Below are 15067 nucleotides of genomic sequence, written 5' to 3'. Positions count from 1 at the left end.
TTTAGAGACCATGAATTATGAGGAGGGACTAAGGGAGCTAGGGCTTTACTCTTTGGAAAGGAGGAGGATGAGAGGAGGCATTATAGAGGTGTACAAAATATTGAGAAAAATAGATAGAATGGACAGCCAGCGCCTCTTTCCCAGGGCACCAATGCTCAATAACAAGAGAGCATGGCTTTAAAGTAATGGACGGGAAGTTCAAGGGAGATGTCAGAGGAATGTTTTTTACCCAGAGAGTGGTTGGGGCAGGGAATGTGCTGCCTGGGGTGGTGGTGGAGGCAGGTACATTGGTCAAATTCAAGACATTACTAGATAAGCATATGGAGGAATTTAAAATAGAGTGATATGTGGGAGGAAGTGGTTAGATAGTCTTAGGCAAGGTTTAATGGTCAGCACAACATTGTGGGCTGAAGGGCCTGTATTGTGCTGTACTGTTCTATGTTCTATGAGATACTCTGAGTTTGTGAAAGGTGTTACATAAACACAAGACTTTTTCTTTGCGAACTATATTCTCCCTTGGCACAGTTCTAAGGTTTGCTGTACAGTGCAAAATGGACTAGGCTTTCCCTACAATCTGATAGCTTAATTGTCTCTACACTAGATGAATCAAGCAGCCACCTTTGGCACCACATTATGGAGCTTAGTTCCTAGTTTAGTATTGTGCATTGAGCAATTATTGACAGGAGGAAGTTAATAATTGTCAGGTCACTATCAGTTTCAAATGGTCAAATGAGATAATGGAGTTATAAGTGAGTCATCAAATTTGAAGGACAAGCAGATAATTAACAGACCGGAGGCCCAGGAAATGGTCAAACTGAGCACTTTTACTGCCAGGATATTCAGATGGATTGCACAGGCAGTAGCCTGCTGGTTTGTGGAGAACTGCTGGCTGCCTGCAGTGTGTATCAGCAGGCTCCAGATCTCTGCACCTGCATGCTGCAAGGAAGTACAGAGCACACTGGAGGTGAGGGTTGAGCACATGTGGCCTCTCACACCACCTCTGGACCTGCCGAGTGAAGGTCCACATGCACTTCACACCCGGCCCCTCAGCTGTACACCAGCTACAGCTAGCGCATCCAGTGTGACCTCAGGCTCAACTTCTATAAGACTATTGAATGGTTGGATTTTTGATGGATTTTTGACCTCACAATCTAGCTTGTTATGACCTTGCACCTTATTGTCTGCCTGCACTGCACTTTCTCTGTAGCTGTGACACTTTATTCTGCATTTTGTCATTGTTTTACCCTGTACTACCTCAATGCACTGTGTAATGAAATGATCTGTATGAACAGTATGCAAGACAAGCTTTTCACAGTACCTCAGTACGTGTGACAATAATAAACCAATACCTCACCCATTTTTAATTACTTTCCATAATGTAAAATTTAAATTTACAAAAAATGTATTTATTATTAATAATTTTAAATTAGTTGACCATTTCTAGCTTTTGACATTCAAAGGCACTTGAAGGCAGGGGAAATGCCATTGAGGGAGTGTGTGGATGCCTCAGTGTTGTACCAGTGTCCCGGTCTTTGCTGGCTGCCTGCACCGACTTGCAGAAGAGCTGCAGTAGTGATGCCAGGAGAACATTAGGGGCCGTGCTGCCACTGAAGGGCAGTGAAACCATGGGGCCAGCACTGGCTGTTCGGGCTGGGTTCAGCAACATAGAACCATAGAACCCTACAGCACAGAAAACAGGCCATTCGGCCCTTCTAGTCTGTGCCAAAACTTTATTCCGCTGGTCCCATTTACCTGCACCCGGTCCATAACCCTCCAGACCTCTCCCGTCCATGTATCTATCCAATTTATTCTTAAAACTTATTCTTAAAATTTATTCTTAAAAGAGTGAGCCCACATTTACTACGTCAGATGGCAGCTCGTTCCACACTCCTACCACTCTCTGAGTGAAGAAGTTCCCTCTAATGTTCCCCCTAAACCTTTCCCCTTTCACCCAAAAGCCATATCCTCTCGTACTTATCTCTCTTAATCTAGGTGGAAAGAGCCTTCTCACATTAAACTCTCTCTATGCCCCTCATAATTTTGTAAACCTCTATCAAATCTCCCCTCATTCTTCTACGCTCCAAGGAATAAAGTCCTAACCGATTCAATCTTTCCCTGTAACTCAACTCCTGAAGACTCAGCAACATTCTAGTAAATCTCTTCTGTACTTTTTCAATCTTACTGATATCCTTCCTATAGTTAGGTGATCAGAACTGCACACAATACCCCAAATTTGGCCTCACCAATGACTTAGACAACCTCACCAAAACATCCAAACTCCTATACTCAGTACTTTGATTTATGAATGCCAGGATGCCAAAAGCCTTTTTTACAACCCTGTCAACCTGTGACGCCACTTTCAGGGAATTATGTATCTGAGCTCCCAGATCCCTTTGTTCCTCCGCACTCCTCAGTGTTGGCCAAGTACATCTGGCCAATTACGGCAAAGCAGCAGTGTGAAGTCAGCTTTGCGCTGCATGTAACCCATATATTTAAAGCCAAGGAATAAATTCCTAGCCGGCCCAACCTCTCCCTATAACTCAGGCCCTCATGTCCTGGCAACATTTTCGTCAATTTCTTTGTGCTCTTTCCCACTTAATGACGTCTTTCCTATAAGAGGGGAACCAAAACTGTACACAGTACTCCAGGTGCGGCCTCACCAACATAGTGTACAACTGCAACATAACGTCCCAATAACGTCTCAATGCCCTGACTGATGAAGGCCAGTGCGCCAGACGCCTTCTTTAGGACCCTACTTGTGACGCTACTTCAGGGAACCATGTACTTGTACTCCTAGGTCCCTCTGTTCCAGAACCCTCTCAGGTGCCCTGCCATTCACTGTGAAAGCCCTACCCTGGTTTGACTTCCTAAAATGCAACACCTCGCACTTATGTGAATTGAACGCCATTTGCCAATCCTCGGACCACTTACTCAGATGGAACATAGAACAGAACAGGCCCTTCGGCCCACAATGTTGTGCTGACATAGCTAATCCCACCTACAGAATGCCCATATCCCTCTATTTTCCTCTCATTCATGTGCCCATCCAAGCCCTTCTTGAAAGCCCCCAATGAGTTTGCCTCCACCACCCTATCAGGCAACGCATTCCAGGCATCCACCATTCTCTCAGTAAAAAATGTACCTCTCACATCTGTTCTGAACCTACCCCCCCTCACCTTAAATGCATGCCCTCTGGTGTTGGATCGCTCAATAATGGGAAAAAGATATTGCTTGTCCACCCTATCTACGCCCCAGGTCATCCCTCAGCCTCCGACGCTTCAAAGAGCCCAAGTTTGTCCAGCCTCTCCTGATAGCACATGCCCTCTAATCCAAGCAGCATCCTGGTAAACCTCCTCTGCACCCTCTCTAAAGTCTCAACATCCTTCCTATAGTGAGGTGACCAGAATTGCATGCAAAACTCTAAATGCGGCCTAACCAGAGTCCTATAGAGATGCATCATAATTTTTTGACTCCTATACCCAATACCTCAAGATCAAGATCCCCCTGTAAATTTTGATAACCTTCTTCACTGTTCTACAACACCATCTGTTTTAGTGTTGTCTGGAAACTTAAGTCAGTGTGAGCTCAACTTCAGTGCGAGCTCAATTTCGGCGCGAGCTCAGCTTCGGCGCGAGCTCAGCTTCAGTGTGAACAAGTTTAACTTAAAAGTTAAACTTGCAAGTGAGCGCGTGCGCCCTGGACCTGCTCACCTTTAAGCGTGACGGGTCAGCACAGGCGTAACTGCAGAGGTGGCACTTGTAGGGCTTCTCGCCAGTGTGGATGCGGATGTGCCAGGTGATCTTCTGCCGGTTTTTGGTGGTGTACTCACAGTCGGTGCACTTGTACAGCCGCGTGCCCCCGTGGCCCTTCATGTGGTAGTCGAACACCATCTGGTGGCGGCAGGCGAAGCTGCAGAAGGGGCAGCGGAAGGGCTTGCCCGCAGCCGCCCCCTCCTCTTCCTCCCCTCCCTCGTCCTCCTCCTCGTGGCTGTCGAGCAGGTGCTGAATCAGCTGCTGCCGCTCGCGGGTGGCGAAGGGGCAGTGGGGGCAGTGGTGGCTGAAGTGGACCTTCCTGTGCTCCTCCAGCTGCTCCCGGCCCTGGAAGCGCTCCTTGCAGGCGGGGCACTCCAGCTGCGGGTGCTGCCGCTGCACGTGGCTCTTGAGCGTGGACTGGCTGCGGCAGGCGAAGAGGCAGGAGGGGCAGCCGTGGCAGCCCCTCTCCTCGTGCCGGCGCAGGCAATGTTGCTTCAGGGCGCCCTCAGAGCTGAACTGGGCCTCGCAGTGGCCGCAGGCGGCGCTGGGCTTGCCAGCGTGGCAACTGCCCATGTGCCGGGTGATGTCATTCTGGTTGTAGCCACTGTAGTCGCACAGGGCGCAGAAGTGGGTGGGGCGCTTCTCGTGCACCCGCAGCTTGTGGATGCGCAGCTTGGAGCCGGTGCCAAAGGTCTGCTGGCAGAGGTCACAGGCCAGCCGGCCCAGCCCAGTATGCAGAGACTCGTGGGCGTCCAGCCGGTAGCGGCGGGTGGTGCCGAAGTCACAGTAGCTGCACTTGTAGGGCTTGATGCCGTCGTGTTTGATGGCGACGTGCTGCTGCAGGCAGCGCGGCTGCTTGCAGGTGAAGGGGCAGAGCCGGCAGCTGAGACGGGGCCGTTTGCGGCAGCTCTTCCTGCCGTGCAGCCGGGCATGGTGCTGGAGGGCCGCCGGCGACTTGCAGACGAACGAGCAGAGGCCGCACTGGAGCTCACCGGGCTTCAGGCAGCCCTTCCTCCGGTGGGTGTCCATGGCGCGCTCCTGGTAACAGCTGAAGGGGCAGGAGGGGCAGGAGAAGCGGCGGCGCTTGGTGCCGCAATCCGCCCCGGATTCAGCGCTCTCCTCCGCCGTCTCCGCGCTCCCTGAGCCCCCCTCGTCTTCGCTGGAGGACCCCTTGCTTGCCTCGCTCTGCTCCGAGGGGGACTCCTGCTCCTCGGTGTGCTTGATGGCCTGGTGGTTCCTCAGCGCCCTCTCCGAGCGGAAGAGCAGCTGGCAGAGGCCACAAGGCAGCTTGAGGGGAGAGGGGCAGCCGCTCGACACATGGCTGCCGATGTCCAGTTTGCTGGAGCAGACAAAAGGGCACGAGGCGCACGAGTACTGGCCCTGGGCAAACGTGAACTTCTCCGCCCCCAACTTCTGCTGGCCCTTCTCTGAGTCAGTCAAAGACTCGTCCTCTTGGGATGAAGGTAGAGTCTCCTCGTTAACCGGTGAAGCATCATCCGAGGCCTTCTCCGACACCTCCTCTTCCTCGCAAGCAGCTGGCTTTTCTTGCGAGGTGCTCCCTTCTTCTAGGACTTGGACAGGTTGTATGTCATCTTTGACTGGTGGCTCTTCAACGCCAGAAACCTCTGTGGTTTTATCTGGATCTAGGCCTGGCTCTTCCCTCTTGTGCTGGCCTGTCCTCTGGGATGACACTTGCACATCCTTTGCATCAGCAGCTGGCTCTCCCTCTCCATCTGGCTGGGCAGTGGGCAGTTTCACTGCAGCCTGGCGCATGTACAACTTGTGCTTCTTTATGATGATGGGGCACTTCTTTTGGATGTGAGTGTTGAGACCTCGCTGCTGCTTGAAGGTGGCCCCGCAGGCGGTGCACACCAGGGGCGTCTTCTTGCTCTGGCAGCCAGACTTTGTGTGAAGGACCATGGCCTTCTCCTTCCTGGTGATGTACGAACACCTCTCGCACTTGAACACCTGAGCGTCCGTCTGCACCACCAGCATCTGCACCCTTCCCTCCAAGACCAGGGCTTGGGCCTGCTGCTTGTCCTGCTTCCTCAGGGCCTTGATCTCGGACTCAGACCGGGAGAGCCGCGCTTCCTCCTGACTTTCTGGCCCAGGACTGCTGCCCCACCCCGAGGCTGCGACGTCATGGGGTTCGGGAGAGACTCGATCTCCATCTGCAGGTTGAGGCAGCTGGGGTTCAATCACACCTGCACAAGTCCCACCGGCCTCACCACAGGCGGGTGTATCACCGGTCTCCTGGCTGGGTTCTCCAGTCTTTTCCGAAAGCTCGTACACTGTGTTCTGATCTTCATCCATGAAGACGTCAATGCCATGTCCCACCTCCTCTTGGTTCCCTACGACGTGGTCCCCCTCTCCAACTTCCTCATCATCACAATGCTCTCCCACGTCAGCCTCATCATTGCCGATGTCCGTCTGTTCAACATCTGTGGCGTTAAGTCCAAAGTCTCTGTACATGGTACCGGTATCACACGGTGCCCAGCAATCCAGGGATGGCAACTGGGAGCTGGAAATCTGCTTTGCCATGTCCTCTGAGGGGGCATTAGGGAACCCCAGCTGAGCGTTGAAGACCTCCTCTAGCTGCGAACCATTTCCGCTCAAGTCCTTCGGAAACTCCCTCTCCATATCCTGGCCGCTTTCGGCACCAGCCTCCCCAGGCTCTGTGGTGCCAGCTGCGCTCACTTGTTCTGTGTTGGCAGAGTGTGCCAGGAGGTGCCCCAGGTGTATCGGTTCTGGTGGTGCAGCTCTGCCCTGTGGCACTTCACCAGCCCCAAAGGCAGGAGGTCCAAAGTTGGGCTGGTAGCCCTCCTCTAGTTCCTCCCCAGCCGCGGAACCCTTGCTTTGCCACACTTCGTTCCTCGAAGATGTTGCAGCCATTTCGGTCTTGGCCGAGCTTGAGAGAATTATGTTCGCGTCGCTGTACGCCAGCAGGTTCTGGGTCGAGTTCATAGCCATCTCCTCCTTGGCATAGTTCACCAGCCACTCCTTGTCGCCCGGCACGTAGCCATGGACCTTCCGCTTGTGGAAGAAGAGGCTGGTGTTGCTGAAAGTCTTGTAGGAGCAGAGGGCACAGCGGAATTCCTTGAGCTTGGTGTGCTTGCAGTTCTCATGGTTGAGCAGAGCCTGCTTGTACTGTGTCTGGTAACTGCAGTACTGGCACTGGTAGAGGGGCATTTGGTAGTCCTTTGAGTGCTTCATCTGCATGTGTTTCTGCAGCTCGTACTTGCGCTTGCATGCGAAACCGCACACCTCACAGATGAGTGACTTGCCCTGGTGCCGCAGTTTATGGCTGCTGAGCTGATCTGCACGGTGACAGCGGTACGAACACTGATTACAATGATACCTGCAGGAGAGAGAAGAGAGAGTATTAAGTGTGGCTCCGTACCATTCATTTCCAAAGCTGGGGTTGGAGATCAATGGCTGGTAAATTGTGTCTTCATCGGGGAACATCATCATCCAGTACCACACTTCCACAGGAAGCATCTGATCCAGCGGTATCGCGGCTCGGCACGGCAACTGCTCTGCCCGGGACCGCAAGAAGCTGCAGAGAGTTGTGGACACAGCCCAGCATATCACAGAAACCAGCCTCCCCTCCATGGACTCTGTCTACACTTCTCGCTGCCTCGGTAAAACAGCCAGCATAATCCCCACATTCTCTCTTCACCCCCTCTTCCATCGGGCAGAAGATTCAAAAGCCTGAAAGCACATACCACCAGGCTCAAGGACAGCTTCTATCCCGCTGTTATAAGACTATTGGTCGGTCCCCTAGTTTGATAAGATGGACTCTTGACCTCAGAATCTACCTTGTCATGGCCTTGCACCTTATTGTCTGCCTGCACCACACTTTCTCTGTAACTGTAACACTTTATTCTGCATTCTGTTATTGTTTTCCCTTGTACTACCTCAACGCACTGTTGTAATGGAATAATCTGTATGGATGGCATGCAAGACAAAGTTTTTCACTGTACCTCGGTACGTGTGACAATAATAAACCAATTTACCAATCATTTTCTATTGCAATGCTTCATGTTTTTCCTTACTTCATTAATACTCCATTCAATGGTTTTTCTGAATTTGCCTGTTTTCTGTTACTTCCCAATGAGCACATGTGTGCGATCTTTCTCGGAATTTCCTCCACAGATCACAAGCAGCATGCATCCCCTGGGAACCTGACTCTCCATTTAATCCACTGTGTCCCTGCTCTGGGAGTGTGTGATGTGACAGTCCAGAGGGAGCTTTATTCTGTATCTAGCCTGTACTGTCCCTGCCATGGGACTGTGGGACTGGAGGAGCATAGAGGGAGCTTTATGTCGTTTCTAATTTGAGTTGTCCCTGCTCTGGGAGTGTTCCATGGCAAAGTGTTTTACTTTTAGTCTGACCCGTGCTTTCAACACCTAAAGCATTAACATGTATTGGCTATTTGTTTAATGAGTTCATGCCTAATCTAACTCCATATATCTGCTTTCATCTATATCCTTTAAACATTTAATTAATAAAATACTGCCCGTCTAAGATTTAAAAAAACTATTAATGCAGCATCAACTGGCATTTACAGAAGATTGTTCTGAACTTCAACCAGCCTCTGCACATGGGAATCTTCACCAACCATTCCAAAAAGGTTTAAACTCTGTTCTTTAATCCAAAGCCCCAATCAGTAGAAAGAATCCCCCTTTCCACCCTATCGATTTCCCTCACCGTCTTGCAAACTTCATCAAACAATCCTCCCAGGGTAAAGGGAGTATAACATTTCTTATCATCCCTCAGAATTTAATCCTTCAACATCTGTGCGTGCAGCACTCCAAGGTTAATAAAGCCTAATGAAGGTGCAACTCCCAGAACTATACACAGCACTGTAGATTGTCTGAACATTGTTTTGTATCCCATGGTACTCCAGTCCTTTAGATATAGAGGCTTGCATTTTGTTAGCCATTTGGAACTTTCTCCTACTTGTTCACAACATTATAATGATCAAATCTCTTCAGAGAAACACTGTTTCTAGCTTTGTCATTTAGAAAGTACCCTGCTCCATCCTCGAGGACCAAAGTGGATGACCACTCATTTGCCCGTGATGCAATCCATTTGCCATGGATTTCCTCACAATTTACTCTGGTAATCATCTTTATAATTTATTATGCCTTTGTGAACTTGGATATCTGGCTCTCTCTCCCATCTGCCAAACACCTCACCCCAGACATTCTTTCTTCTCCCCCTCTCTCATCAGACAGAAGATACAAAGGCCTGAAAGCACGTACCACCAGGCTCAAGGACAGCTTCTATCCTGCCATTATAAGACTATTGAACGGTCCCCTAGTATGATAAGATGGACTTTTATGGCCTTGCACCTTATTGTCTGTCTGCACTGCACTTTCTCTGTAACTGTGACACTTTATTCTGCATTCTGTTATTGCTTTTCCCTTGTACTACCTCAATGCACTGTGTAATGAAATGACCTGTATGGATGGCATGCAAAACAGTTGAGGTTTTGGGTCGAGACCAGTTCAGGTCGAGACCCTTCATCTGGACTGAGAGTAGAGGGGAGATAGCCGGAATATTAAGGGGAGAGGTGAAGCAAGAGCTGGAAAGTGATAGGTGAATCCAGGTGAGGAGGGGTGATAGGCAGATGGAGGAGGGGAACCTATCCTTATAACTGAAGTCCTCCAGTCCCAGTGACATTCTCGTAAATCTTTTCTGCACCCTTTCCAACTTTAATGGCATCCTTCCTATAGCTGGGAGACCAGAACTGCGCACAATACTCCAAGTTTGGACTCATTAATGACTTGTACAGTTGCAACATGACATCCCAACTCTGAAATCAATGCCCCAATTGATGAAGGCAAGCGTGCCCTCGAGTGTTTGGTGGGACATGATAGAGGGAGCTCTATTCTCTACCTATCTTGTGCTGGCACTGCCCTGGGAATGTTTAACAGGGCAAAGAAGAGGGTGCTTTACCGTGCATCTTCTGTACATATCTAGGAATAGCAGACATCGCAAATAGAAAAGTGCTCCTCCTACTGCTGATACCCCTTGACACACACAAAATTCACACAAAGAGCGAGTGTTACCTCAGGTCCCCGGTATGTTTGCGCATGTGCACTGTAAGGTAGTGCTTCCACTTGGTAATGTAACCACACTCCGTACACATGTAATTCTTATCGTCAGAATGCGTGAGCATGTGCTTCGACAGGTAACCCATGTCCCTGCAGGTGAAATCGCAGAGTTCACATTTATGTGGCTTCTCGCCTAAAGGAGGGTTTAAAACCAACAGAACAAAAATAAGTATAATTAGACTCTAAAACTCCTCCATTTCCGTAAACATATAAAATCTTTGTTAGGCCATACTGAAGAGCTATCAAGCACAGTTTTATTCTCCAGGGCATTGCCAACTTCCAAGTGAGCTATTTGACCATGGCCCCTTCAGATGATGTAAAGATCTCATGGCATTATTTCACAGAGCACCAGGGCCTTTTCATCAATATTTACAAACCCACATGCGCTGGTCTTGAGCACAATGCTGTTTGTGGGAGCCTTCTCTGGCACTCAATGTGTCCTGCATTACAACTACAATCACAATGGAAAAGTAATTCCTTAGGTTTGAGCTCCCATGGGAAATACTAAGGTCATTATGGGTGCTCCAGAAATGCAAGTGTTTAGTTAAACCTCCCTCTCTGTTGTCCCATTAAACACCTGGGGCGGGTTAGAAAGGGAACTCTACACTGCTTCATTAAACACTACGGGCAGAAGATACAAAAGCCTGAAAGCACGTACCACCAGGCTCAAAGACAGCTTCTACCCCGCTGTTATAAGACTATTGAACACTCCCCTAGTACGATAAAATGGACTCTTGACCTGACAATCTACCTCGTTATGGCCTTGCACCTTATTGTCTGCCTGCACTGCACTTTCTCTGAAACTGTAACACTTTATTCTGCATTCTGTTATTGTTTTACCCTGTACTACCTCAATGCACTGTTGTAATGAAGTGATCTGTATGAATGATATGCAAGACAACATTTTCATCGTAGACCCAAATTCAACGATTCAGGAACAGCTTCTTCCTCTCCGCCATCAGATTTCTGAACGATCCATGAACCCAACCTCATTATTCCTTTTCTTTTTAAGCACTATTTATTTATTTTTGTAATTTATAGATTTTTATCACTGTACTGCTGCCACAAAACAATAAATTTCACATCATATGTCAGTGATAATAAACCTCATTTTGATTCTGAACCTCAGTACACATGACAATAATAAACCAATTTACCAGAATAAGAGCAGTAAGCTCCCGAATTTGCCCAATCCACCTGCCCCGAGACATTGCCCTGTGGAGAGCATCCCTTAATCTACTACCCCCCCCCATTCCTACTCTGCAGATGTCCCACTAATTTTCACCCACCTGTGTGCAGCAGAATATGCCTGTTGAGGACTCTCTTGTGCGCCGTGGCAAAGTCGCATTCACTGCACTTGTGGATCTTCTCGTTGGCGTGCATCTTGCCCACGTGGTCGTTGAACTCCACGGGGTTGAAGGTCTTGTAGGGGCAGAAGCTGCAGGCCAGCTCCTCACTGCCCGGGTGTCCCCTGCGCTTGTGCCGCCGGAATACATGCTTGTTGGAGCAGACGAAGTCGCACTGGTCGCAGTGGAAGGCATAATGGGTCCGGCGGTGTGCCTCCATGCCAGCCTCCGAGCCGAAAAGCGAGCCGCACGTCCGGTAGCGGCACTCCACCGCCCGGGCACCGTGCACCTCCTTGAGGTGGCGAACGAAGTCCTTGCGCTCCTCTGCCGTGTAGCTGCAGCCCCCTTCGAAGCAGTCCAGCGGACGCCGCTCCTCCTTGTGGCTCTTCATGTGCTCCTTCAGCGCGTTGCTGACGGTGAATTTCTCCTCGCATGCCGGGCAGGAGTAGACCTCAGAGTAGAAGTTGGTGGTGTTCTCGTGCATGCTGGCCATGTGGCGGTTCAGCGAGTTCTTCTCCACCGCGCTGTAGTCGCACAGAGGGCAGTGGTGGGTCTTCTCGCCCAGCTCCCTCATGAGGTGGACCTTCAGCTTGCCCTTGCTGGTGAAGAACTTCTGACAGTGAGGGCACTGGAGACTGGGGTCCGGGAAGTGGAGGTGAAGGTGCTCCACCAGATGAGTTCTCTTTTTGAAGCAGCGCTTGCATTCCGGGCAGATGTGGGTCTTGTACAGATGTTCCATTCCTTCTTGGACATCAACTAAGACACACAATTAAGAATAAAATGAAAGATGATCGATAAGTGCAATTCATATTGAGGCAGGTACAATAATGACATTTAAAAGAAATTTCTGACTGGTTGCATCACCGCCTGGTATGGAAGCTCCAATGCACAGGATCACAAGAGGCTGCAGAGGGTAGTAGACTCAGCCAGCTCCACCACGGCTACAACCTTCCCCACCATCGAGGACATCTTCAAGAGGCAGTGTTTCAAAACGGCTGTATCCATCACTAAGGACCCTCACCACCAGAGACATGCCCTCTTCTCGTTACTACCATCAGGGAGGAAGTACAGGAGCCTGAAGACCCACACTCAATGATTCAGGAACAGCATCTCCCCCTCCGCCATAAAATTTCTGAATGGTCCATGAACCCATGAATACTACTTTGTAACTCCTTTTGTTTTGTACTATTTATTTATTTTGTAATTTATAGTTAATTTTATGTCTTTGCACTGTACTGCTGATGCAAAACAACAAATTTCACGACATACATGTCAGTGATAATAAACCTGTTTTTGCTAAGCAGGCAAATGGGACTAGCTTAGGTGGGCATCTTGGTCGGCACGGACGAGTTGTTTTTGTGCTACGTCTATAAAACAGTCAAAATCATCATACACTCAGGAACACACAGACACACACCCTGATAAGTACGTGAACTGAGTTGACAGAGGGAAGGGCTCTGTCCTGTGAGACAGAATGTCCTGGGTTCCACTCCCGCTGCAGAGACACAAGCTGACACTCCCATTGCAAGTGTGCACTGCACTGACTGAGATGCCACTTTTTGGAGTCATTAAATTTCGCCTGCTTCCTCAGGCGGACATGATCGATCACATTCCCTGTGTTTTGCAGGGAAGTTTGCTCTAGTACCATGTTGAGGGTCAGCATTTCTCACTCAACTAATTTTCAAAATTCAATGGTTTATCTGGTTAATTGCCTCATAAGAACTAACAGAAGTAGATACCCAACCTAGAGACACAAGAGACTGCAGACACTGGAATCTGGAGCAATAAGCAAAATGCTGGAGAAACTCAGCGGGTCAGGCAGCATCTGTGGAGGGAAATGGACAGTCGATGTTTGGGTCAAGATCCATCATGTGGACTATCCAACCTCTCTAGTCTGCTTCACTATTCTTCAAGATGATGGCCAATCTTCTACCTCAGTACCATTTTCCTGTACTATCCCCCTATCCCAGCATTCCTTAATATCCAGAAATCTATCAATCTCTGCTCTGAATGAGCTTCCACAGCCCTCCAGGGTCTAGTATTCCAGAGATTCACCAGCCTCCAGTGAGGAAATTTCTCCTCATCTCTGTCCTCAATAGCCGATGCCTCGCTCTGTGACCCTTTGTTTCAGACTCTTCAGCCGGGCAAAATATCTTCCTTGCATCTTGCCTCTCAAACCCCGTGATTTTTCTATAAGATTTCTTCTCATTCTGCTAAACTCTAGAGAATACAGTCTACTCAAGCTCTCTCTGGCAGCACACCCACCATCCCTGGAACCAGTCCAGTGAATCTCCCTCACTGGTGTTTATCCTTTTTTAAGTAAGGAGACCAAAAATTTGAGGTGTATAAATACAGTTTTTATTCCAATACTTAAATCCTCTTGTAATAACGGCCAACATATCATTTGCCTTTTTAACTGCATGCTGCACCTGAGATATTAGCCTTGTGTACAAGGATGATGAGTTCCTTTGAACATCAACGTTTTCCAGGAACTCACCATTTAAAAATCTACTTTCCTATTTGTGTACAAGACTCTGGGATGTCTTTAGGATTTATCATCTTTCAGTCTCTTCAACTTCTCAGGACTTGTTATGGGGAGAGATTGGATAGGTTGGGCTTTCCCCCGAAGTGACAGAGGCTGAGAGGTGAGCTGATAGAAGTATATAAGATTATGGGAGGCAGAGATGGGGTAGATGGTCAAAATCTTCTCCTCATGGTAGGGGCATCAACAACAAGAGGGCATAGGTTTACGGCAAGGGAAATTCAGGGATAAGTTTTTTTTCCCCTTTCAGAGAGAGGTATGCATAGAACAATACAGCACTGGACAGGCCATTCAGCCCACAAAGTTGTGCTGGTCAATCTGGAATGCACTGCAAGAACAGGTGGTGGAATCAGTTTTAGAGGTTTAAGGGGTGTTGAGACAGATGCTCAACCAGGCAAGGCACAGAAGGATACGGCCCTATTGCAGGCAAATGGGGTTAGTGTAATCGGTCAAAAAGGTCAGCACAGACATAGTGGGCTGAAGGGCCTGTTTTTCTGCTGTAAGATTTATTCTGCTAATATTAATTTCTTTCTGTTCCTTGTACTAACTACACCCTTGGTCCTCTAATAATTCTGGCAAGTTTTCTGTGCCTTCTTCCTGAAGACAGGATGTGGAAGCCATAGAAAGGGTGCAGAGGAGATTTACAAGGATGTTGCCTGGATTGGGGAGCATGCCTTATGAAAACAGGTTGAGTGAACTCGGCCTTTTCTCCTTGGAGCAACGGAGGATGAGGGGGGACCTGATGGAGGTGTATAAGATGATGAGAGGCATTGATCGTGTGGATAGTCAGAGGCTTTTTCCCAGGGCTGAGATGGTTGTCATAAGAGGACACAGGTTTAAGGTGCTGGGGAGTAGGTACAGAGGAGATGTCAGGGGTAAGTTTTTTACTCAGAGAGTGGTGAGTGCGTGGAATGGGCTGCCAGCAACGGTGGTGGAGGCGGATACGATGGGGTCTTTTAAGAGACAGTTGGATAGGTACATGGACATGAGAAAAATAGAGGGCTGTGGGTAAGCCTAGTAATTTCTAAGGTAGGGACATGTTCGGCACAACTCTGTGGGCTGAAGGGCCTGTATTGTGCTGTAGGTTTTCTATGTTCTATGGTCTATGACACACAAAGTACTTGCTTAATTTCTCACCCCTACTTTTGGGATTGTTCTATACACCAATTACCTACTGCAATCAATATATTACAACCACGTCTACACTACGAGCATTCTGCAATGGATAATATGCACTTTGGGGGATACCGAGGACAGGAAAGATTCTGTGTAAATGGAATATCAGCTGTCCAGATGTATTTAACG

General features: G+C 48.9%; 1 protein-coding gene across 1 annotated transcript in view; it reads right to left on the bottom strand.

Moving 5' to 3' along the window:
* znf142 (zinc finger protein 142) overlaps positions 1 to 15067 on the bottom strand; it is a 50519-nt gene that overhangs the window by 13362 nt on the left and 22090 nt on the right. Inside the window, exons 5-7 of the mRNA XM_052013993.1 lie at positions 11164 to 11976; positions 9830 to 10007; positions 3711 to 7110 (exon numbers count right to left, since the gene is read on the bottom strand). Coding sequence (XP_051869953.1) covers positions 3711 to 7110; positions 9830 to 10007; positions 11164 to 11976 — 4391 coding nt within the window. The remainder of the gene's footprint in view (positions 1 to 3710; positions 7111 to 9829; positions 10008 to 11163; positions 11977 to 15067) is intronic.

The sequence above is a fragment of the Pristis pectinata genome, chromosome 1 (genome assembly GCF_009764475.1).
Source record: "Pristis pectinata isolate sPriPec2 chromosome 1, sPriPec2.1.pri, whole genome shotgun sequence".
Classification (NCBI taxonomy): Eukaryota; Metazoa; Chordata; class Chondrichthyes; order Rhinopristiformes; family Pristidae; genus Pristis; species Pristis pectinata.
The sequence above is the reverse complement of the archived record's forward strand: the minus strand, read 5'-3'. Positions and strand labels throughout refer to the sequence as shown.